The sequence below is a fragment of the Antechinus flavipes genome, chromosome 4 (assembly GCF_016432865.1).
Source record: "Antechinus flavipes isolate AdamAnt ecotype Samford, QLD, Australia chromosome 4, AdamAnt_v2, whole genome shotgun sequence".
Taxonomy (NCBI): Eukaryota; Metazoa; Chordata; class Mammalia; order Dasyuromorphia; family Dasyuridae; genus Antechinus; species Antechinus flavipes.
The window spans coordinates 42,086,605-42,112,761 of NC_067401.1; the positions used below are offsets into that span (position 1 = coordinate 42,086,605).

General features: G+C 36.8%; 1 protein-coding gene across 1 annotated transcript; it reads right to left on the reverse strand.

Moving 5' to 3' along the window:
• Positions 1 to 14,711: 14,711 nt before the first annotated feature.
• LOC127561234 (olfactory receptor 5V1-like) lies at positions 14,712 to 15,650 on the reverse strand. Its single transcript, XM_051996529.1, has one exon. It carries the CDS (start codon positions 15,648 to 15,650, stop codon positions 14,712 to 14,714), a length of 939 nt encoding a protein of 312 aa, XP_051852489.1.
• Between the last annotated feature and the right edge of the window lie 10,507 nt (positions 15,651 to 26,157).

Sequence of the window (26,157 nt, forward strand, 5' to 3'; positions counted from 1 at the left end):
TTTTTTGTATTTGTTTTTTTTTTACCTGGTCTTATGTGAATAAGTATTGGAGATTAAAGATGGGACCTTCTGAGCTTTGAAAGATCTAAAAGCCCTTAGGGATCCAGAAACTAGAATCCATAACAGTATATAGCAGCTGAGACAGGTGAAGTGCCAGCAAGGTCCTGAGGAGAGACTTACTTAACCCAGTCCAGCAGCGAATGGACTTCTATCATTTTGGTGATATGACATTGGAAGGATATATGTTTAGACCAACTGCTTTACATTTGAGCCAGTTTACCCTAGAGACCTAGGTTATATAGTTATTATATACCTACATTGGGAGAGTTGGGTTTGTATTTTGGTTCTTCTCATGCCTTTTCCATAAATATTCTTTTGAAATAATTAATATTAATTGGCTAAATAATGCTGGGATAATTAATAGTCACTGGCAACTGATTTTGGAGAAAATACGCCAAAAGCTATATTTTGGCCAATTAGAAAGAATAATCCCAACTTTTTAAGAGATACCCCTACGCATCTAAGGAAGGGAAAATAGTTTTGTGCTGGGAACTCAACTTTCCAGGAAGAACGGGCACTGGGATGAGGGTTCTGAAGCATCTGCAGTGCTCACCTCTTGAGACCTGACTTGTCAATAAGACTGTAAATTGAAATAATGAGCCCCATATCTATAGCATGAGCTCTTAACCTGGGATTCATGAACTTGCTATGATTTTAATATTTTGATTATTGTATTTCAATATAATTAATTTCCTTTATAATCTTATAAGTTCCATTTTATACATTCAAAACTTTCTTCTATAAGGATTCCATAGACTTCACCAAACTGTCAAAGGGATTCATGGTATATAAAAAGTCAAAAACACCTGGTCTATATTAGTTGTTCTTTGCTTAGAACATAGTAGTGGTATCTATATAAATGCTTCTCTCTTCCTCCCCCCTTTTCTCCCCCCCTCGCCCCATATTACATTGTTGACATATTGCACTTGCAGTTCACAAAGCCTTAGATATTGTATGTAAATTATTGTCTAGCCATGTCTCTTTCTTCCGATAATAAGATCAAAGGCTCATAGGGACCTTACAGATTATATCATTTCCTTATTTTAAAAATGGGGAAATGGAAATCCAGCCTAAAGTCCCATGGTAAGTAAATGACAGGGATAGGATTAGAACTCCTGTCTTCTGTTTCAAACTCAGTATTCTTCCCATTCTATCATGTTGTCTCCTATACATATTACAATTTTTAAAAATATTGAATGTAGAAATCTTTATTTCTGTACTCACTCTATCCTTAAGCTATCCATAAATAAGCACAAAATTTGAAGCTGTAGAACTCTAATCCAAATTCTTTGATTAATGGGAAAATTGAGACTAGAGAAATGGGTTGCCAAAAGTTAAAGAAAAACCAAAATTTGAACCCAATTCCTGATTTCAAGTCTGGTGCTTTTTTCATGCCATATTTAGTCCAAAAGCTTTGTATCACCAGCAGAGCTGATTAGCATACTATCCATTCCTCCACCCAAGTTACAAGTGTAAGGTCCTTTGAAAATAGAGACTGTCTCACTTTCCTTTTAGCATCACTTATGCCCAATGCAGTTCTTGGCCCGCAGCAGATGGTTAGTAAATATTATTTGAGTTGACTTGACTTGCATTAACAGTGCAGAACCAAGGACAGATCTTCAACCATCAAATTGAGATGACATGAAACTTGAAGAATTAATTAATGTGTTAAAAGGCAGAATTTGGATTTCCCTAGAATCTTGACAGGCTATAATTATGTGATAAAATAAAATATGAATCGTTATTTCCAAGTGTCAATATGTACTATAGGATCAATTGATGGCATAAAGTATTGGCCTATGAGGAGAGCCTAAATTTAAATCCTGCCTCAGATACTATTATCTTATGATTCTGAGAAAGTCACTTAACATCTTTTATGCTCAGTCTCCTCATCTATCAAATGGGGATAATAATACCTTTTATATCACAGAATTATAAATAACTTTTCAAACCCCAAACACTCCATAAACATTAGATATTGTTACTACACTTAATTTTTAAATCACCTTCTCAAGTATTGCATTGGAAAGATATGGTTAGACAACTGATGCAATAAAAAAATTTCTAAAAAATCTGAGTTTTTCAAATTTGGAATAAGCTGTTAAGTGCTTTCTCCCTCTGTGGAAGTGTTCGAACAAAAGCCAGGAAAAAAAAGTTGTTAGTACTTACGGAAAGGGAATTCATCCTTTACATACAGGTCAAACTAGTTGATTTCCAAGTTCTCTTCCATATCTGAAACCATACGATTCCATGTTTCTAATTCAAAAATCATAAGTGAAAGTAGAATATATGTGGGAAGGGTTATAAATACACATTCATTAAATAGGAAAACCCAGGAATGCTTAATCACTGAGATTATTGCCCAAATTCCATCCACCCCCAATAATCATGTGCCATGTTCATCCTGGTAAAAAAGAAAGAACATTGAACTGGTTACTTTTGTTCCTTTTCTGAATCTCTCACTGCTCAGTTGGGTGATCTTAGGCAAATCTCTTCATTTTTTTCTGATTTGAAGATTCCTTATTTTTAAAACCAAAAAGTTGGTCTAGGTCCCAGCTTCTTAAATTATGGTTCATGCCTCCATATGGGATCTTGTCATTGAATGTGGTAGTTGTGAAATTATGATTTATTATCACTAAATGTTTCATTTGTATACCTTTTGTATACATATATACCCAAAGTCATGTAGATACTTCTCTAGTGAAAAAAGGTTGCAAGTGGAAAAAGTTTAAGAAATTCTGGTCCAGATGACCCTAAAGGTCTTTTCTAGCTCTGAAATCCTATGCATGATGATCACAAAGTGCATGCTTTAAATTTCCAGTATATGGTAATCTATTTTCAGTATATGATAATCTATTCTTCTTGCCTTGCTAATCCTCTGATAGAAGCAAATAAAAGCATTCATTTCTGAGTTAGGGTTTCAGTCATGATTCACATGTGGAACACATATGTAAATCTCCTTGGTCCTTGTGAAGAATTCGCTTCTTCGAATACCTTGTAAGCTGTCACATTCAAATGAATTTTAGTTTCATTACCAATATGGTCTAACCTAAGTATCCAGTACCCTCAACATCCAGATCATAAAGTTATTACAACCAGAGCACAATTTCCCCATGCCTCATTTTGACATTGTCTCACTGAGCAAGTAAGGGTAAAGGGGGAGGCTAAACATGTATGTAAAAGGGGAGAGGGGAGAAAGCAGTAATACACAGTGTGACTAAAAAGAGGAATAGAAGATATAAACCAAAGCTTTAATAAAAGGGTATGTTTGATGTAGACAAGTGAAGTGTGTTATATTTGAGTACTATAAATGATTTCTTACTCTATCTAAGCAAAACATTAGGTGGCAATTGCTGTAGTGGTATAATGTTGGTTTTCCTTGGCATTTAAACTAATCCCTTCTAGTCAAGAATTAGACAAAATGTAGAATGAGACAAGGTCCTTGAAAAAAGGCCTTGCCCTTTATAGATGGATTAGGCAGTCTAGACTGAAGGGTCCTTCAACATTAGTCATTAGCAACAATTATTAAGTGAATGATCTTTTGTGTTTGGCTCTGTTGTAAGACATATATAATGGGAATTACCAAGGATCATCCTCAAACTTGGTGGATATTACAGTCTAAGAAAAATGCTGATGAAGCCAGAGAGTTAAAAGATATTCAGATAATCATATAAATATTGCAAAAATTTGCAATAAAAAGATACAGGAAAGATGGACAGAAAGAAAGAAGAAACATGCAAAAAAAAAAACAGAAAAAAGGAAAAGGAAGGAACAAAAGGAAGAGAAGTAAAGAATTATCAGTTCTTCTGGTGGTGATTAAAGGCATGAACAATCTCAACAAATTAATTGAAAGAAAATTCTGAGTTCAGTTAAAGTTATAGCAGATATGGGTAAAGAGCAGAATCAGGTTTCAAGTCAGGTAGCCCTTCATGGGGAATAATACTGAGTGTTGGTCAGTTACAACTTGTGTCACACAAAGTTTCCACATAAGCCAGGTTGTCTCATAGTTGTGATGAACTAACCCCATCTATTGCTCAGTCAGGTGTATAGACACCTTGTGAGTTCAATAACTCACTATTCTTCCCCTTAGAATGACTTTCTAGGACTCAAGCCTGTGAATTAGTGAAATAACGTTGACTTTGGGGCAACCACAAAAGTGCACGCTATTCCCATATTATTTATTTGGTTTGTACTCCAAGTAGCCCCATTACTTCTAAGAGTTTAGGGTTTCCTGGAATGTAATCTTGTTGTATGAGCACAATTAGTCAGATTGGACAGATGTCCTTCAGGTTTTAGGCAGATTCATCCCAAAAAGGAGAAGTAGAACACAGGATGGATATGAAACAAAAAAGTCCATCTTAGTTGATAGACCTGCCAGTTGGTAGACTATAGAGCACAATACAGGTGTGTTGGGGAAGGGTACGTTATTGTGTCTGCCAGTTTCCAGGAAGGCCAACAGTACACAAAGACTTCTTGGGGGTGTGATGGTAGTCAGCCTTTCATTTTAATATGACTTTTCATACCCATAAGGTAAGATGTCAGCTAATCAGTGCAGCTTTCAGTTCCTCCAGGTTGTCATTGACAGAAATGAATGTGATAAACAGGATGAATACAAAGAGGAACAGAAAACAGAAATTACAGTTTACACAAAATTGTATGTTTGAGGTGAACAAGTAAACTGCATTAGATTCAGTAAGAAATTTGCTCAGGTTCACACAAGTAAATAAGTGAGGCCCAAATTTGACTTGAAGTCCAGTATACCACCCACCTGAAAAATAGATATACATACACACACACACACACACACACATACACACACACACACGCACACACACACATATATATACACATACATACATATGGATATATAGCTATCCATACACATATGTCTATACATGTATATATATAAAACATCTATATTTAGATATATAAATATAGATACACATCTATAGATAGATAGATAATATAGCTATTTAGATATATACATAGCCCTATACTGAAATTTATGATAATAGTCATCTATGTATATGCATAGGAATCCAGATGTGTGTACATAATTTTTTATCCTTGCATCACTTTTTTTCTAATCACCCTATGAGTGCTTGCCCTGTGTGAGTTCTCCATGAAATAATCTTTTTGATGAGTATGCATTTGGTATTGGAACAATGTGGCCAGCCCAATGGAGTTGTGCTCTCTCAATAGAGTTTGAATACTTGGCAGTTTAGTACAAGAAAGGACCTCAGGGTCTGGTATCTTGTCCTGCAACATGATCTTCACCATCTTCCTAAGACAGTGCAAATGGAAGTGATTCAGTTTCCCGGCTTGGCTGTTATACTGTCCAGATTTCACAGGCATACAACCATGAGGTCAGCACAATGGCTGTACTTTAGAATTGACTGCATGATGTGGGAGACAGTGGCACAGGACTGCCCAGCATGGTGTGACCTAATCAGGGAAGGTACTGTATGAACAAAGCAGAACTGATCTAACTCAGAAGAAACATAAGATGCACAAAGTTGGTACCCCAAATGTTCATAGGGAGTATTCCAACCTGTGGCGAAACATTCCGAGCTAGTATTGGTCTGATCAGTCACAATTGGACACACTGTAATTTGACCCTAACATAATGATGTCATTTTGGTTCTCTTCAAGAGTCATGGCTCAGGGATCTGGAGATTTAACAGGACTAGATTGTAAATTATATTATAAAGTGGCATCAAAATTTATCTGGTATTGGCTAAAAATGGAAAGATAAGTCAGGGGAATAAAATGAACATACAATATGCAGTAATAAGTGATTATACCTTTGTGTTTGAGAAATGTGAAGATTTAAGCTTTGGGGATAAGACCTTATTATTTGGTAAAAAATTGTTGGAAAAACTAGAAAGTAGTATGGCAGAAAATAGTTGTAGACCAATATCTTATATTATTTACCAAAATAAAGTCAAAAGGAATACCTAAACATACATAAATGAATACAGAATGAAAACATAAAGGAAGATATCATAAGTAAATTAGAAAAACCTGGAAAATATTACTTAGCAGATTTATAGATAAAAATGTATGAAGAAAAAGAGAAAAGTATTATGTATAAAATGAATTATTGATGGATTTTGGATTACATTAAATTTAAATGGATTTTGATTATATTAAATTTAAAAGTTCTTATATAAATAAAACAAATGTAACCAAGATTAAAAGAAAAGCAAAAAAATGGGGGATGTGGAATTTTACAGAAAGTTTCTCAGATAAAAGCCTCATATCTCAAATATGCAGATAACTGAGTCAAATTTAAAAGAATATGATTCATTGCCCTTGATAAATGGTCAAATAACATGAATGGGCAGTTTTAGAAGAAAAAATCAAAACCATCCATAGTCCCATGAAAAAATTATCTAAATCATTATGAATTAGAGAAATGCAAATTAAAGCAACTTTCAGGTATTATCTCACACTCATTAGACTGGCTAAAATGATAAAAAGAGAAAATGTAAAATATTGGAGGCGATGTAGAAAAATGGCACACTAATACATTGTTAGTAGAATTGTGAACTGATCCAACCATTTTGGAGAATAATCTAGAAATATGTCCAAATTACTATAAAAGGGGTACATTATTAAAAGAGTTATTAAACCATCTATAGCCTTTGAACCAGCAATACCACTATTGGATCTATTTCCCAAAATGATTGGAGAAAACAAAAAAGGACCTATATGTTCTAAAATATTTTTATCAATTCTCTTTGGAGTGGCAAAGAACTAGAAATTTAAGGGATGTTCCTCATTTGGAGAATGGCTGGATAAGTTGTGGTCTGTGATTGTGATGCAAAACTACTGTTCTGTAAGAAATGATAAGCAGGTTGATTTTAGGGGAAAAGTGATTTACATGAAATAATGAAGAGTGAAATGAATCAAAGCAAGAAAATGTTGAATACAGTAACAGCAATATTGTTCCAACAGTAACTGTGAATGACTAAGCTATTCTGAGTTATATGAATATTCAAATCAACTCTAAGGGATTTATGAAGGAATGCACTCTAAAGCTCCAGAGAAAGAACTGTTATGTGGAAGTATGACATTAGAATTGACTGCATGATGTGGGAGACACTGGCACAGGACTGCTCAGCATGGTGTGTGACCTAATCAGGGTCACATATTGGTCTTCTCTAGTTTGAGTTTGGGAGGGAGAAAAGGAGGAAAGGAGACAGCTCAGAACTAAAAATGTGCCAAAAAAGAAAAGAAAAGAAATATAAAAAAAAAAAAAAACAAGTCTGGAAAAATAAGAGGGAAGCAGGCTGAGACAGGCTTGGAATGTCAAACAATGGATTTTATATTTGTTTCTTTTATTTTTTATTTTTATTTTTTGGATTTTATATTTGATTCTAGAGGTGATGCAAGTTTATTGGGAGTCATAAGTTTATTGAATAAGGAGATGACATGGTCAGACATGTACTTTAGGAAGATCATTTTGACATCTGAGTGGACAATGGACTGGTGTAGGAAGAGAACATAGGTTGGGAGACCAATCAGAAAACTACTGCAATAGTCTGGGCAGGAGGTGATAAGAGCCTGCCAAAAAAGTGTAGGAAGCAAGAGAACTACAGATTTAGGCTTAATAACAATTTTAATGAATGAAGGAGTGAAGTGGAAGTAACAGGAATTTGGGGAGCAAATGACAATCTTGAAATTCACTTTATACTCATCTAACATCCTTAATCAACTCTTGAGAAAACATTATGTGAGAAAGGGATTCTATATTCCCCACCACAATCAATCAATGCATCAGCATACAAGTCCTAGATAAAAGAGAGTGGGCTGAGGTGACCATTAGGTCCAGTAATGTTTATTATGTATGTTAAAGATGAGTAGAGTGGGTTCTAAGCCTGAGAAGGCTTTTCAGGCACATATACATATGAAAGCCTGAAAATGTGGTTAGTGAGAAGGTAGATCATGGTCTAGCCTCAGGCTTAGCTTTTGTGTTTGCTTATACTCATTTGTGTAACAGACATAGCAGCATGTTGGGTCCTCCAAAACAGAGTAAGGGATCAGACCAACATATCTTCATGTAGTTTCTGCTTTTGAAATGAGTTTGAGAGCATCATATTCCCAACTGAGAATTTAATAGGGATTTTTCAATTTGAAGCATGGGAAATTCCTGGGAGGGGGAGGGACACCTCTCACAAGGACATAGACTTCAGTGACTGAGAAATATAGTTCCAAAAAAAATACATTTCAGCCTAAAGACACTGGCTAGCTATTGTTTGTCCTTCATTCTCTCAAGGGACCATAATTTTGAGAAGGTGATGTCAGGACTTGCAAGCTTTTAAGAAAATCAGAACTGTGCAAAGTCATCAACTTCACCTTCTCCACTTGAGCTATCTGGCTCCAGTGGTAAGATATGGATCAGAAACATTGGAGATGGCTCTCGATGTAGTGAGAGACCTTTGCCTTTTTAAGCTAAAGAATTTTCCAGGTCTTGGGGGTTGGGGGCTAAATTTCTTATTTAAATGTCATGCTTTAAATCCATATCACTATGGCTTTCATTGATTGACTAACAACAGGTCCCATCTTAAGCCTTTTTCGGTTATTGTTTGGACTCTGATGGTTCAGAATGTTTCTGTCTTGACCAGAAACCATGGAGGTCTTCTTCAGATTCATTTTTTTTTTTTTTGACTAGGTAAAAAAGGCCATTCTCTGCCTCATTTCTAACCTAGTCTTAATCAATGAATGGATGTTGCCTCAGGCAGAACTAAGACTGGCTTTTCTGAATACCAGAGAACTTGATGCCTACAAGAAAAATAATTTAATTAAAGACCTATTTGGAAGTCACTAAATTAAGCATTTTTACAAACATTATCTCATTTTGTCTTCACAACAGTCGTAGAAAAGTGAATGTTATTATTATTCCTATGTTATTGTTGAAGGAACTGAAGGAAACAGATTAAATGACAACTTTCAGCATACCTCCTGGAGAATCATAATCCTAAAACTATTCAGTCCACCTAAATCATTCTCTTTAAATATTTTTTCTTAAGCAGCTATACCCAAAGAAAGAACACTGGGAAATGAATATAAACTGCTTGCATTTTTGTTTTTCTTCCTGGGTTATTTATACCTTCTGAATCCAATTCTCCCTGTGCAACAAGAAAACTGTTTGGTTCTGCACACATATATTGTATCTAGGATATACTGTAACCTATTTAACATGTAAAGGACTGCTTGCCATTTTGGGGGGGGGGGTGGAGGGAGGAAGGGGAAAAATCGGAACAGAAGTGAATGCAAGGGATAATGCTGTAAAAAAATTACCCTGACATGGGTTCTGTCAATAAAAAGTTTTTAAAAAGAGAAAAAGAGAGAGAGAGAGAGAGAAAGAGAGAGAGAGAGAGAGAGAGAGAGAGAAATATTTTTTTTTTCCAGGTGATCAAAAGTAAATGTTTCTAATGAGGTAAATAAGACCCTAGCAAAAAGGTCCCAGATCCTTGGTAGTTATGTAGCCCCTTGAGAAAGACATTACCAGGAGAGGGTCTGAATTACTATATATAGTTGGAAAGTCAAGCTATTCTCTGAAGTGAGCAGACAGAGGCATTGACAGGATTATTTTATTCTTAAGTGAGCCCCTTTTTTGTCCTTAAGTGGGCCTTTGTGGCACTCTACTCTCATTGAATCCCTTGCATTGAAAAAATTATGATCCCACAGTCACTGCATCCAATCAGAAGCCAAGCTACATATATTAACTCCTGAGGTTATTTTTCTCTTATAAAAGAATGTATTTTTTCAATGACTCCTTTTAGGAACTTACTCTCCTTACTAAGAGTCACATTGGCAAGTTCTTTAGGTCTTCAGGGTTTTTAATGACAAATAGAACTTAGCTCTCACCTTTCTCCAGGTTAATCACTAAATTCCCTTTTGGAGCTTAGTCTATTGCCAATATTTGCCTCTTGATTTGGGGATAGTCTAAGTTTCCAAATTCTTTTGAGACATCTAGTGACATGGGCCCTAAATCCCAATTTTTGGGGGGTTCAACCTCCAATAGCTTATCATTTCCACTAAATGAAGTAACCAAAAAGTTCTTCTTTCTCTTAGTCTGATAACTTACCCTAATTACTTCTGGGAAGAGTCCTGAGACCAATCAGGAAAGGGGATCCTAGAAGTGGATGGAAACTAGTTAGGCTTTTGATAAAAATTATTAGAGATATTCTAGTGCAAGACATTTTGTGGATTGTAATTAGAGAAAAACTGATAAGATTTATTTTATAGATTAGTCCAAAGGCTTTTGAGACTAGGACAATTTTAAAATTTTAAATTAGGATCAAATATGAAATCTTTTATTTGGTTTTAAAGAAGGAAAATTTGGTCCTATGGAATTAGCTGATTCAGATCTTAAATCTGATTTGTCAGAAAAATTCGCTGCATTCAAAAGTCATTTTGATTGATTGATTTATTGATTTATTTATAATTTGTTTTCTACATAATTGCTCCAATTTTTTTTATTTCCCTCATCACCAACTTCACTCCCAAATCCCACTTCCTTCACTTAAATCAAATGACCTCAGTGAAACTGACAGCTTACTTCTTTCCCTCCATTCCTTAAAATTTTTTAGTAACATTATTCCTTTCTTCATTTCCTCAATTATTGAAGGAGGAATCAATCAATCAATCAATAAGTATTTATTAAGTATTTTTTTATATGCTAGGCATTGGAAATATGTAGATGAAAATAAAACAGCCCCCTTAAATTCCTTTAAGTACATGGCATGTACATGTATAGAAATATGTAAGATATATACATAGGTATATATAGGTAAATATATAGCAGCTGAGGAGATCAGGGAGGGCTCCATGGAGAAGGTTAGAGATAGAGAAGGATATCCATATTACTGAGGTGTGAGAAGACTGGAGGAGGTGAGAGGTACATTATGAAGGACTTTGTGTACCAAATAGAGGATTTTGCATTTGATCCTGGAGGCACGCCAAGATTGCCAGGTTGGATCCCCATCTGGGCCACTAAATATTGAGGTGTGAGAAATGAGGGCGAGAGATCCCCTGGTCGGTGCCACAGATTTTGCAAAATTATTTGCAATCCCAAAAGGCGAGGTTTGTGCAAAAAAGGGTTTATTACATTGAGAAGAAATTTCTTCATCTATTATGGGCCAGAACTCTGAACTTGAAACAAAGATTCTTACAAGGTGTTAAGTCAGTGGAATTGATAAGACAATAGTTATCTATTTAGCATGGTGCTTAATAGTTCTCTAGTTCAGTACATGTACTTAGTACTTAATATAGTATCCTATGATAAAAGAGCATATAAGCTTGGACCAACTCAGCCAGATTCAGAGGCAGAGAAGACAAGAGAACTGAAGGCAAGAAACAAGCTCTTAGAGAGGAGGAGAGAGAATTTCATTTCCATCTTCAGTCAGGCTCCTGGTGGCAGGCTCTCTTCCTGAATTTTTCCACTGAGACCAAGGCAACATTGAAAGGCTCTCCAGAAAGCTGCCCAACATCAGGCAAGGAGATAATATAGGATTTGGACTTTAACACCTGGCTGTTCTTGTGGTGATTACTGAACTGAAACAAAGGCTGCCGCAGAGACTACCAGGAAACCAAAGAGAACATTACATTCCTCAGTGGGTAAAAATCTGTTAAGATCTTTAGCAGAGATGGGTTTACAGGCTTTTGGTTATATTGGGTTTTTGTGGCCTGGAGCTAGAGAGCAATGTGAGGGACTAATTTTCAACTCAATAAAGGGTGATGATTATGCCCCAGGCCAAGACCTCCACTTGAATTGTTGTGGAGATTACCATTTGGGAGTTGTCCCCTAAAAACAGGAGGGTGGGGTTCCTCCCAAAAGCTGGGAGGGGTTGAGATTCTAACCCAGATTCACCTCCCCACCAAAGATCAGGGAGACAGAAAGTCCCATGCTATCAATTGGAAACCACTGGAGTTTATTAAATAGGGAAGCAGCACAGGGGAAAAGGCTGGACCTAGAGGTGAGAGAGCACCTAGAGGGTGATCAATTTTTTTCTCATTTGTGAATATGTTACTTTAATGAAAAACAAAATACTTTTGTAAGAAATAGAAAAATATTAAAGACTCATGGAAAAATTAGTGAGAACTGTATGAACTGATAGAGAGTAAAAACGAACCATTGTGAAATAGGCTATGTAAAGACTGATATTCAATCATGATTGCACCGGCCCAATAGTGAAGCAGGCTTCCCTCCTCTCTGCAGAGAAGATGGGGGTGGGAGGGAATGGATTTTGTCAGAGAAGACCAAGGTATTGATTTGTTTTTCTTAGTTGTACTTCTTTGTTGTGATGGAGGATTTCTTTGTTGGATAATTCTGTTTTGGAAGAGGGAGAGGTCATTTGGAAGAGGTAATTATCATCATCTTTGAAAAGTGATGATTATGCAAATAATGCAAAGAAAGAACACAAATAAAATTTAATCTCTGCCCATATGTTTTATCATTTTCTTCTTTGGTTTGAGGTGATATGATTAGGAGGCACGCAGGCACACACACGAAAATAGATTCTGATGATCCTGGCTGCAGAGACTGTAGTTGTATATCCCTCTTCACAGCTGGTTTCAGTAAATATGTAGCTCACAACACAACAGTAAGTGGGATAGGATAGAGGTGCCCTGTATACCAGGATGTTCACAGATGACTTTTTCTCCTCCTAATCATCTTGATAGATCACACTTGCTGGCAGCAATGAGGATAATAAGCACCAGTGGCTACTTCTATTGGATTCAGAATGCCTCCTTCTACTAAATAAATAGGAAAGCTGAGCTAAGTGGGCACAGGTGACATTTTTTATTAAAAAACAAAACTCAACCCACAATGCATTTCCTTCCAGTACAGCAATAAAGCTAATAACAAGAAGACCATTAGCTAGCATTTATACAGTGCTTTAAGGTATATAAAATGCCTTACATTTCATTTGATCATCACAACAACCTTATGAAATAATATTATCCCCATTTTGCAGGTGAGGAAATAGAGAATGATGCAAGTGAAGTGACTTGTCTCAGATCACACACCTAGTGTTGAATTCAAATTCAATTCAAATTCAGCTCTTTCTGACTACAAGTTCAACACTATCTGTTTCAATAACATGCATACCTCCATGTCCTTGGATCTCTTTAATTAAGTGGCACAATAAGGATCCATGCTCACAGCCAATTCTTAATTAAGATAAAGTATATCTTTGTACCCCCTCCCTCCTTTTTTTCTATTTTATTCTCTTGGGTGCAAACTTTCTTTGAGCCTGTGTGGTCCTATGTCCATATAAAGCAGAAGCTGTTCCTGAAAAAGACAATTTATGTGACAATTCCCCAATACCTCAGATGGCCTATCTTTAGAAGTCTCTCTTTGATTCATTGTTTTTCTACTTGGGGCTCTCTAGCCGTTAGGAGACAAATGTCTATCTTTGACCTCTGTTTCCAAATCTTTGCCTCAGGATCTTTGAGCATTACAATTGATTGAGGGCATTGAAAGAGGATTGGTTTTACTTTTAGTCAAACTTATAAATTTATTGAACAGCTTCATAGCACAGTAGATAATACAAGGCGACACCTAGAGTCAGAAGAATCATCTTACTTACAAATTGGACTTCAAATACTTACCTGGGCAAGTCACTTAACTCTGACTCATTTTCCTCATCTGTAAAGGGAGCTAGAGAAGGAAATGGAAAAGTACTCCAATATCTTTGCCAAGAATACTCCAAATGGGGCCACAAAAAGCCAGAAATGACTGAATAAAAAAGTCTTTTTTTAAAAAATTATCCATAGCAAATATAAAAGGTATGTCTTTTCTTCTCATAGAGGTTGTTGTTATTGTTTGTCCTTTGTTCTGGAAGAAGACATCAGGGAGGTGATGAACTGAATTGGATTGAAGTGAGGGAGGGCTGTGCAAGGTAACCTGCCTCATTTTCCCCTCTAGAGCTATTTGGGTGCAATGGCCAGATAGAGATCAGGACAAATGGAGGTGGCCCTGGATGAAAAGGGAGACTGTGGTCTTTTTTGAGCTAAGGTCTTCAATAGGTCACAGTTTGACTGAGGCAGCACCCATTCAGTGATGAAGGCTAAATAGCAATTGAGGCACAAAATCTCCTCCTTCACCTAGTCTCTCCCACCAAAAAAAAAAAAAAAAAATCTAAATAAATGAATTTGGGAGGGGAAGATGCTTAGGATTTCTGGCCAAAGCAGAAATTCCTGCTATTTACATTTAATCTGAGTCAAAAATGATGGCTTACCTCTGACCTATAATTTTGTGAGGTGGAGATCTGACATAGAGAAGCCCCTTAAAAAATTCAGGAAGAAAGCAAGCAAAAGTGATACAATGGAAATATTCATATATGTGCATGTAGATACATGTCTGATACTTAAACATTTTATTAGGTAGCAAAAATGATACATTATATATGTATCCTTGCTTAGGTACAAATAGGAACATCGCTACTCTTACTGAAAGGTGATATGTTCTTGAAGTTACGTTATATATCTATATATCAACTTATATGTAATCAGAAGTCTCAGATGACGTAACATCCCTCATTTGATCTATATTGTTCTCTCACACTTCTGTCAAAGTGAAACCAATGGCCAGTCTATGTTGGTCATTTTGTTCTATACAACACACGATTTACCTTTTAAGATCTCTTTGACCCACATTCTCCAGCCAATTTCCTTATAGCCCCCTTGACTTCCTTGTTTCTCAGGCTGTAGATGATGGGGTTTAACATGGGGGTAACAATACAGAAGAGCACAGAGACCAGTATGTCCACATCCAGGGAGTAGCCTGAGCTGGGCCGGTCATAGTTGAAGATGGCAGTTCCAAAGAAGATGACTACCACAGTGAGGTGAGAGGCACAGGTGGAGAAGGCTTTTCCCCGTCCTTGAGCAGACTGGATCTTCAAGATGGCCGAGATAATGAGGATATAGGAGACAGCAGTGAAGAGGCAGGGGCTCAGACCAACAGTGACACTGGCCACATAGAGGGTGACCTCATTCACTGAAGTGTCTGAGCAAGAGAGCTTCAGAAGTAGGGGAATGTCACAGAGAAAATGACTGATCTCATTGGAACTGCACACAGAGAGAGTTACTGTGAGCCCTGTGTGGATCAGAGAGTTCCCCAAGCCACACAACCAGGACCCCGCTGCTAGGTATGCACATACCCTCCTACTCATAAGGACTGGGTAGTGTAATGGGTAGCAAATGGCTACAAACCTGTCATAAGCCATAGTGGCCAATAGAATACCTTCAGTACCAGCACAGGTAACAAGGAAGAAGAGCTGGGACAGGCAGCCTTCATAAGTAATAGTCTTCTTCTCTCGGAAGAAATTCACCAGCATGACGGGGACAGTAGTGGAGGTATAGCAGATGTCCAGGAAGGACAAGTTGCTGAGGAAATAGTACATAGGGGTGTGAAGAACTGGATTGATTCTGATTGCTGTTAGTATCAGAAGGTTTCCCAGAAGAGTTACCAGATACACAATTAAAAATATCAGGAAGAACAATCCCTGCAGTTCAGGGTGGTTGGAAAACCCCAGGAAGATGAATTCATTAATTGTTCGATTTTTTGAGATCATATCCGAAAGAAAGATGAGTGAGAAAGAAGAGTTAAAAACATAAGTATAATTAAGCAGGAGCAGTGATAGGAGTGACACACACAGCAGTACTCTGTTATGCACATCTGGGGTTAACCCAAGGCAGCTTGCCACAGCTTTCTAAACTTTGTTGACTAACTTGACCAGCTCAGATGGGCAATCTCCCTATGGATTTGAATGGCCACCATCATTCCATCCAGTTCTTTCAAGAAGAGTAAAGATTTGACTCATAATTTTGGAAAGATCATTGACTTTTACATGAAAATGACCCCAATCCCCCCATGCCTTTCTCATATACAGAACCATACCTGGGAATTTTTGCACCTGGGGCAAAAATCACAAATGCATATGGGACAAACAGTACAGATCTCTCCCTTAGTGAAATAGCATGGATGGGATATCTTCCTTCCATGGAGGAAACCAAGAGCCTGCGACACTGTGGGAAAAGGAAAGAGGGCAGAATAGAAAAACAACTCATTCCATTTTACCATTCAGTAACTTCCTATTTTAAATCATTATTTTTACTAACTAGGTACTAAATCTTGCTGTTTCTAAATTGCTACAAATTGTTCTGTAAGCACCCTTTAAAAATGGCACTCTGGATTGCAGTAAGGTCATGCTGCCCTAGTAAGAGACTCTTCATGTACACACTTAACTCCCTTCTTTTCCAATATTCTCAGGCTCCTCTGGTATTGTTAATGTTGCTGTTTTTAAACTAGTTTTGTGTGTGTGTGTGTGTGTGTGTGTGTGTGTGGTTTGGTCCTTTGCTAAATTTTATTTTCCTTAATGGGATCACTTCTCAGAATTTATAAGCTAGAAGCCATTTTATTCACCTGTGAATAAGTTTCATAGGAATGCTACCTCATCAAAGTAAACTGTTCATAGATTAATGCTTATCTTCCATCAAACACTATCTACTTCCTGGAAGGAATAATTAATATAATCATAAACCTTAACATATCTCATTCTGTTAAGTCAATCATTCTAACCTTTGGATGCTTCTGTGATTTGAGTCTTTGCTAATCTGTTTTGAAACACCTTAAGAAGCCTTTCATTCATCCGCTTTTCAGAAAAGATTCCAGAATCCAACACATCTTCCTGTGAGAAATTTTAAGCAAATTATTTACCATTTGATCTAATTATATAAAAATAACCTTGTAATACATCTTAAATTTAGAAGTAACTGTCAGGTGTCTCTTTACTTGCTATGATTTTTACTTCCAAACCTGACCATCTAAATTGTTTCAGACTATTAACCATTAATTGTGGTTCTTTCCACCCCACTCTTCAATCCCATTGAGAAAGTGACTAGCATAGTACACAATATTCCAGTTGGATTATTGTAGCTGATTCAATGTCTTTTCTTTATTTGTTTGACTTTTTAAAAAAGTGCCCCAAAGCTCATGTCTGATTTCATAAAATAAAGGAATAATATTCAAAGTTATAATTATTGTTTGGTTGATTAAATAACTTGGAACAGGTACCTAATTAACAGGCTTTCTTCATACAGTATATCACAACAATGAAACAAATTATCTTAGGGACTTCCTGTCTAATGCAGAAAATCTTTTTTCCACTCTAGAACAGATATCATTATTTGCAAAGTGCTTTGCAAACCTTAAAGTGCCATTATCACTATTATTTAGAGTCTTAAAGTATATCTGGCAATTGTTCCCAGACGTGAAAGGCAGAACAATATAGTGAATAAAGCTAAGCACAAATACTGGAAACTGCCCTTAAGAAACCTGCCTACATTTATTACATGCCCAGCAATTCCTTGTTGTTGGACTTGCTAGATTGGATTGAAATTAATAGATTCTTTCCATTAGTGTCTCTACTTAGATTTGAATCCAGGAACAATATGTCTTGCTACAGAATAAACTCATCACCTGAAATTTCATCATCCTGAAAACTGATTCAGAATCTGAAATTCAACAGCATCCCAGCATCCTCTGTTACCCCTCCCTTTTGATTGAAATTCAGGCTTATCCAACTAACCATTTCCCATAAGCTTCTTTGTTTAGGTTCTGTTTCATGGACATTATTCCCCTATGCCAGATGTCTTCTGGCAATACCCATCCCACAAACAAAATTTTCTACTCCTTTTCTACCCCCTTTTCTTCTTCCCTTTTTTCCCTGCCTCCCTTCCTCCCACTTTCTTTCTTTCCTTCCTGTTGTGATATGGGAGCCATCTGCTAGTGACTACTGGAGATCTAACTCAGAGCTATAGAAAGAATCTCTTCATGTGAGAGGATGATGATGATACAAGGAGACTGAAAGGTAGTTGTGTTGTCTGACCTCTCTCCTGTTCCCTCTTGCCTCCAATTTATTTCATTCCCAATCCACAAGGAACATCTGCATTAGTAAAGGCTCCTTTGCAACTCCTTCAAGTGTTATGATTCACAGCTGTGGAGACTCTTGAAGAATTGACTTGCTCCTTCACGTAGGCATGGTCCTTAACACCTCCCTCCCTTCCTTCCTCCCTTCCTTCCTTCCTCCCTCCCTTCCTCCCTCCCTTCCTCCCTCCCTCCCTTCCTTCCTCCCTCCCTTCCTTCCTCCTTCCCTTCCTTCTTTTCTTCCTTCTTTCCCCACTGCAAATTCTTAAGGCTAGTTTTGACCTCATGTTCCTGACTAGGACCAATGTTCTATTCCCTGAGTAGCTGCCTCTATTTTGGTGGGGAAGGGAATGTTTATTTCTCTGTTTGTGCATAGGAAGGAAAAAACTGGGCAAGTCATGTAACTATGTTTGCCTAAATTTTCTCATCTGTAAAATGAATTGGAGAAGGAAATGGCAAACCACCCCAGTATCTTTGCCAAGAAGCCCCTAAATGGGGTGATAAAAATTAGATACAACTGAACAGCCACAAAATATGATTGGCTTAATCAACTGGGACATTTTTCTATTGGTTATTATCATAGTTGTGTGCTTTTGGATGAATATTTTCTGGACACTGATGCGCATGTGATTTTGTAGATGAATTAAAGCAGCAGTATCATTTATCATCAGCAGTGGTCAAGGGTATCAATGTATGCACTAGTTTCCTAGGCATTGCTTTTTTTTTTTTTTCTGAGATAATTGGGGTTAAGTGATTTACTCAAGGTCACAACAGCTAGGAGGTGTTAAGTATCTGAGACCAGAATTGAACTCAGGTCCTCCTGACTTCAGGGCTGGTTCTCTATCCACTGCCACCTAGCTGCCCCAGGCCTTGCTTGAAGATGACTCTATACATATCCTGTTCTGAAGAATACTAGCAATGGGTACTATGGATGAATGGCTTAAGCTCTCCATGACTCAATTTCTTTATGAATGAATATAACTTTATTAAAATAAGAGGCCAAGAGAGAGGCTGCTCTCATATTACCTAATTTACAAGTTGTAAATGCTATATTATCAGTAACCGTGATAATTAGAGTAATAGTTGACATTTTTATAATGGGTTATATGATTTACAGAGCACTTTATACAAATGTCAGCTGATTTTGCATCTTCTCGATTTCTTACAGAATCATAGAATTGGAAGGGATCACAGTAACCAGTAGTTTGATGCACCAGCAAAAAGAATATCCATATTTTCCACTCTGGTAGAAAGACTCCCAGGATCTGGAGTTAAAGTATCTGAATTCAAATCTCACCTCTGACACTTAATGCATGGAAAAGTCATTTGAAATCTCTAGACTTCAATGTACATATCTCTAAAATGGAAAGGGGGATGGCTGCTGGGATCTCTTCTGGCTTTAAATCTAGGATATCCCTTATGATATTCCATCTGATATATTCTCGTCTACCCTCTGCTTGAAGAGTGCCAATGAGGAGAAATCCACTACTCTCCAGAGAAATGACATTTTACTTTGGCATGTGCCTGTTTACACATCCCCCCCACACACACACACCTTTTCATAATTCATAGTTCTGCCTTCAGGAGTCAAGCAAAATAATTTTAATTGTTTTTTTCAAGTAATAATTTTGCAAATCCTTACAGATAGCTTCTCTCAGTAAAGAATTTCATTCAACTCTATATAAGTATTTCTGGGCAAGGTCTTTTTCCTTCCCTCTTCATCTTCTATTCTCTTTTTTTTTTGACTTATAAAAGATATGAATGTAGACCACATCTGGCTATTGTTGAATAGAGAAGAGAGACAGCCCTTATTAAGAAGAAAAAAAAATCCATGCAGAAAAGTCACATATGCGATGTTCATAACTTGTATACTCTGAGCCAAAAAATGGAAAGCCAAAATAAAATGACATGCCCAGGGTCACTAGGCAGAAAGTAGCAAAGCCAGGACTCATTTCAGGTCTCTTTGTTGTCAAATCCATGTTAACTCTCAAAACATTTTCTTAAAAACAAAACAAAACAAAAGCAAAAAACCAAATTAAGGTTGTGCCACAGTTCCCTTTTATTGTCCTGACTCAGATTCCTTAATAGTCCTACCTCAGTTTCCCTAAATTGTCCTGCCTCAATTTCCCTGAATTGTCCTGCCTCAGTTTCCCTGATTGCAAACCCCTTTTTTGCTCGTTAGAACTGAAATAATTAGTATTGTGAAGATCTGACATTCCAAAAGATAAAACTCCAGATGTCTTATCTCAGATACCTAACTGGTATCTCTAAGGTTCAAACTTCCTAGCTCTAGTTAGACACTTCCTAAGTCCTCCCAATTTGTAAGAATTTATGGTCCTATCCCCCAACCTGTCAGAACCGTATTGATGGTCCCTGTGTGGAGATTCCTGCTTACCAGAGTTTGGACTCCACACCACTTTGTGTATCTGAGCTTAGAGTCATATATATGTCACTGAGAACTCACATTCGCTGCTGTATGCTTTGGACATCAGCCCTGGAGGCAACATGCCCCAGCACAATCTCTCCCTCTCAAAAATCCAAATAAAATATTAAAACCTTTCTAACTCTATTTTGCCTCAGTTTCTCCAGCATTATATCCAAACCCAGAAACTTAGAATCCATTGTGGCTATAAACCTATACTTATTCTTATACTCTCCATTTTGGAGGAATGTTCATTTTCTTTTGCAATCAAGTAGGAATAAATGGAAAAGAAAGAAAAGGTTAGTCTTCTTGAGTTGTACTCACTGAAGCAAAAACCTACCTTGTTGAAATTAAATTTAATAAGTTTTTTTTTCCTAGAAGATTTTGTTTGGGTTTTAAAAAAATAAAACAAACCCAAATACTTAAAGGTAACCGACAATATTGTTGACCTGAATTCAAACCTATGTTTTTCCCATTGATTTTGAGATCATAAAAGCTTAGTTGATGTTTTATTGAATGAATTGTTGAATGAAACATACAATTAGCTAAGAAAGCTACACCTCTTGTTCAATTTTCATTTAAAATTGCAGATCTTGAAGCTTTTAGGAATTTAAGGCATTTCAAATTCTGTTGAACTTCAGAAGTAAAGTTAGTGCAGAAATAATTTTAAAAAGTAAATGTAAATTGTGGGGAGTCAACAGCCTAAAGGTCTTAAGAAAGACAAGAATAATTTGCATTGCAAAGCAGAGAGTGTTCTGTTGACTAACCTTAAGGGGTTTCTTTTCTCAAAGGCAACAACAAAATGGGAATAAATCAATGTAATTGGAGTGACTATTAAATCCTTGAAGCATTGATGAGAAAAATCTCTTTCTTTATGATTTCAATAACATTATGCAAAAAATCAAATATGAACTAGTTAGGTTTTTTTTTAAGTTTTATTGATTCCTTTTGTTTAGGAGGCTAAATTTTTTAAATTATACTTTCCTTTTTATTTTATCATTGATCTATGCCTTTATTCTTTAGAGAGGTAGACAGCATCCTTTCCATATCATAAAATATAGTCTTAGAGAGCTGTATGAGATTCAGAGAGGCCATGTGATTTGTCTCAGGCAACATAACTAATGAATTCCAGAGTTGCGATTTGAACTCAAGTCTTCTTAACATCTGCTATGCTTCTTGCTAAGATGTTATCACTGTTGTTATTGTTTTTTAAAAAAGAACTCTTCCAACTAAAACTATAAGTATAGTTGAAAGAAATTCTCAGAGATAAGGTTATTATGATAGTTACTGTAGTATGATTACATAGATAAGAAGGGTTTTATTGGGGGGGGTTGTTTAATTTTTTGTCGACACAATTCCTAATGTAAACTCAATAACAGGACGAAACGATAGGGCCTAGCTGAGACATAAATATAGAGTACGTGTGTGTAGACGTGTACTGGAACATATTCTATAAGCAGCATTTCAGGGTTTGACTATATCCAAAGATCAAATTCCAAGGCATTTTTAATAATTTAGTTCATATGTGGCTTTCACTTGTATGTGGATGTCATTCTTCCCTATAGAATAGCCAGATGTGGTCTAGCATTCATTTCTTTTATACTACAAGCCCACAGAAGAAAATAGAAGAGAGAGAACAAAATAGTCAATCTACCTCTACTTTCCATACCTCTCCCTCCAATCCCCATTAATATGCAGAGATTCACTATTGCAACTAGTTGGAAATCCTTGAACTCCTTTTATCATGTCGCTCTGTTCTACCTACATCATTCCAGTGATTCCAAATCAAACCTCTGGTTGCCCTTGTACAAACCCCATTCCTTAACTTCTATTGTTATTCCCATCCTCCTCACCCTAATCCCTCTAACTTTCCACTCTAAAGCTACCACATTTTCCACTGGGCTCTCTGGAATGCTTGTTACATCGATAACAATCTTTCATCTGAAAACTTTTCTCCCTGCCTCCATCTTCTTTCACAGAGTAGGTGATTCCTTATTGGCAAACATAAGGATATGGATTAGTTGGTCTCTAAAATCTCTTCTGCCTTTAAAGGTCTCTGATGATAAAATTATCTTGAAAAATTCTGCCCTTGTTAGACTTTCAGTCTAGAGCAACTTGAAGCTAGAAGGGACCTTTAAAATCATTTTATTAAGCCCCTTAATTTTATAATGAGAAAAAAGAAGCCTGGAAAAGTTTTGACTTGCCACATACCCAGGAAGCATCAAAATTAGGACTTGAACTAACATCTAATAACTACTTGGCCAACGAGTGTTCTAATGCACTATACTATACCAACATATTTATTGGACTAGGAGATAAAGAGTCTTTACTTCTCTTGTCTAGGAGACTTTATTTTTCCTTAATGATATATGTAGGATTCAGTCTGTGGATGCATGTTAATGCCCCTTTAGTGCCAGATCACCTCTAGCACAACAATGAAGCAAGGCCTGTTCTGTAATTTTATTGGTAAAAGGAATTGCTAGTGAGGAAACTCTCTTTATGAATATAAATGAGCATGTATTTACAATCTTAATGAACTGTCCTGGGCACCAATAGGTTAAGTGACTTGCACAGAGTAACACCTTACTTTGAGTCATAGGTTGTAATACCAGAGAAACTGAGGCAAGCAGAGATTGATTTTTAATCTTTAATGTGTAGTTTAAGCTAGCTGACTGGATGGGCCTCTAGTCCAAAGCATTTGGTGTAGATAAACCGAGGCAGGGAATTTATATGGGGTTTTTAGCTAACTAGGATTTGCAAACAGAATACATAACCTGAGTGGACTATTTTATAGGGGAAACAAAGACAGATAAGGGGGCAAAAACACTGGGAGGATAGATAAGTCATAATTCCCTAAAAGGATCATAACTTAATCCTGACAGGATAAGAAGATAGAGGGCAGGAGACAGGGAGATAAATTATCCTGGCAAGGATCGAGTTAATGCACCTGACACAATAGTGTAAAGGTGTTGGAGCTTCAACGTTTTCCTGGGCCCTTTTTATTGAGCATCCAACTACGTGGAACTTGAACCCCTACTCAGGTCATGACACATTACAACATATGGTGTGGTCAAGGGGAACTCTAGGCACAACAGCTTGGCAGTTTTCTTTTTAGCTAAAAGAACTTTCAGCCCTGCATCCCAAACAGAATCTGAAAGTTTAAAAAGATCTCCAAGACCACTGAATTGAAGCTATAATAGAATATTCAACCAGTGATCTTTGTTTAGAAACTCATAGTTTAGAAACTCTTTGTTTAGAAATTCATAGTGAGAGGAAACCACTCTCTTCCCTTCCTATTAATGTGTTGTTTATAAATGAAATTAGCTAATTCCTAGGTAGATTTTTCTTGAATTGAAATAGCAAGTAAATGAAAAAAATACTTACCCCAATGAACCCAGGGAGCTTTCCAAGGTGTTGATAATGACATCATGACTTCCAGTGTTACTAGCGAGCAAGAATAGATAGATAATCTATGGGTAATACCTTAACATCAGGAATGAAGTACAGACCATAGCTCTCAAACACTGAGAGATAGGATAATAACTGTCCCATTTTGCATCAGATGTACCATACTTTCTATTAAGACCATCTTTATAAACTCTTCTGGATTTATTTACTGAGAAAAGAAGTTTATATTTTTAAGGAGAAGCTCTGAGACCCGAGCTATTTACAGATATATCTCAAAGGTAGCACTTTGGTGTATAAATTTGATAAATGAAGTACAACTAATTAACTTGGGTTTATTAAGACGTAGACTCCAGAGAAACAATCCAACCTAAACAATGGAGATTAATGTTTTTCCCCTTAGGATATGGGTAACTCAGCAGAGCACCTACTCCTTCTATCAGTTACCTAAACCTCAGCATTTAGGAAGGCAAATTTGCTGCACCCTCACCAACTTTCCAGTTGGAACTTTAGGATAATTAGCTCTAAAAACTTCCAATAAAATGAGTCAGTCAAATAGTAGATTATTTGAAGAAGATCTGGGGATTTAGTGGATTACATTCTCAGTATTATAATTCAGTCATTTGTTTAACTACTCATGATCTCACTTGGAATCTTATTGAAGTGCTTTGCCATTCCTTCTTCAGTTTATTTTACAGATGAGGAACTGAGGCAAACAGAAGTTAAACGACTTGCCCAGTGTCACAGGTAAGTGACATATTTGAACTCAAGTCTTCCCGACCCCAGACCTGGCACTCCATCCACTTCACCACCTAGCCACCCCATTATATTCTCAATAGGATTCAACAATAAGATATGGCAGAATTAAAGTTAAAGTATTTTTAGATGAGTTATAGTGAAATAGCCCAGGCAATAGAATTCAAGACGGCCATAGTAATTCATAATTTAGAAATAATTTATTTGTAACTGGCCTAGATGGTGTGCATGGCCAGGACGGACCTCCAGTAGGACTCTGGCATGGTTTCATGCTCAACTGAAGGGACAGCTTTATAAGCATTTTTGTTCACCCTTGCTGGCACCTTTGACATTAAACAGTAATTCGACTTTACAGGAACAAAGATACAATGGCAGATGTTTGAACATAGATAGGGATCAGGGTTAGGTGACCACCCTCATGGAACAGATATCCTTAGGAGCATTGTTGATCTGGCCCTTTGAAGTGCAAAAGAAGACCCCTAATCTAGCTGAGCAGACCCTTCTCTGGGCCCTTTAAGCTAAGACTGAGGGAGGGGAGGGGAGGCCAGTACTTTGTCCATTTCAATAGTATTCAAGATTTCAGGGATACAATCTCATTTTATTTTTTCCTGATCAAAACATTTGTCAATAAACATTTATTAAGTGCCTAGTGTATGTACTTTGCTAAATGCAGGAGATACAAAGAAAGGTATAGAAAGGAAAGATACAAAAATAGTCTCTATCCTCCAGGAGCTCATCAGCTAATGGAGAGACAACATGCAAGCAACCATAAACCAATGATATATGCAGAATAATTTAGAGCTAATTTCAGAGGGGAGGTAATAATATTAAGTACTATGAAATACTTCTTGAAGAACAGCAGATTTTCTCTGAAATTCTAAGGAAGCCAAAGAAGATAAGAGATGGAGAGAAAGTGGAAGAGAATTTCAGATAAGGGAATATTCTATGAAAATTCCCAAAATTGGTTGATAGATGGAATAGTCTCAGTGTCAAAGTAAATAGAGTAAATATGAGTAAATGTCACAGTACTGTGTTTCCCCGATAATAAGACTGTCTTATTAATTTTTTGGACAGAAAAACACCAGAGGGCTTATTTTCAGGGGAGGGCTTATTTTAATGAACATTGACAGCAATTTTAATAAACAGGTAAATGTGAACAAAAAAGTACCTTTATTCAATAATGATCATGTCATCTTCTTCAACAACATCGTCATAAGTGTTCCATACCCTGAATTCCGTCCTGGATATCTTGCGCCTCTATTTCCTTCAGAAGAAGTGGACCCAACCTGTCATGTCCAGCAATATAGCTCTCTTTAAATGAACATGTCTTGTCCAGGTAACCTGCTCGGAGCGCCTTGGCGACACAGCTGTCAGTAATTTTATCCCATGACTTTTTCACCCAAGTCATGACTTCTTGCATACAGGGCTTCACAAAGTTTCCACGCTGATTTCTTTCCATTCTATTTTCAATGTAGTCATTGACTTCCACGCGCAAAATGTCCTTGAATGGCTTGTTTATTGCAATATCAAGGGTCTGGAGATAGGCAGTCATTCCTGCAGGAATCATTAC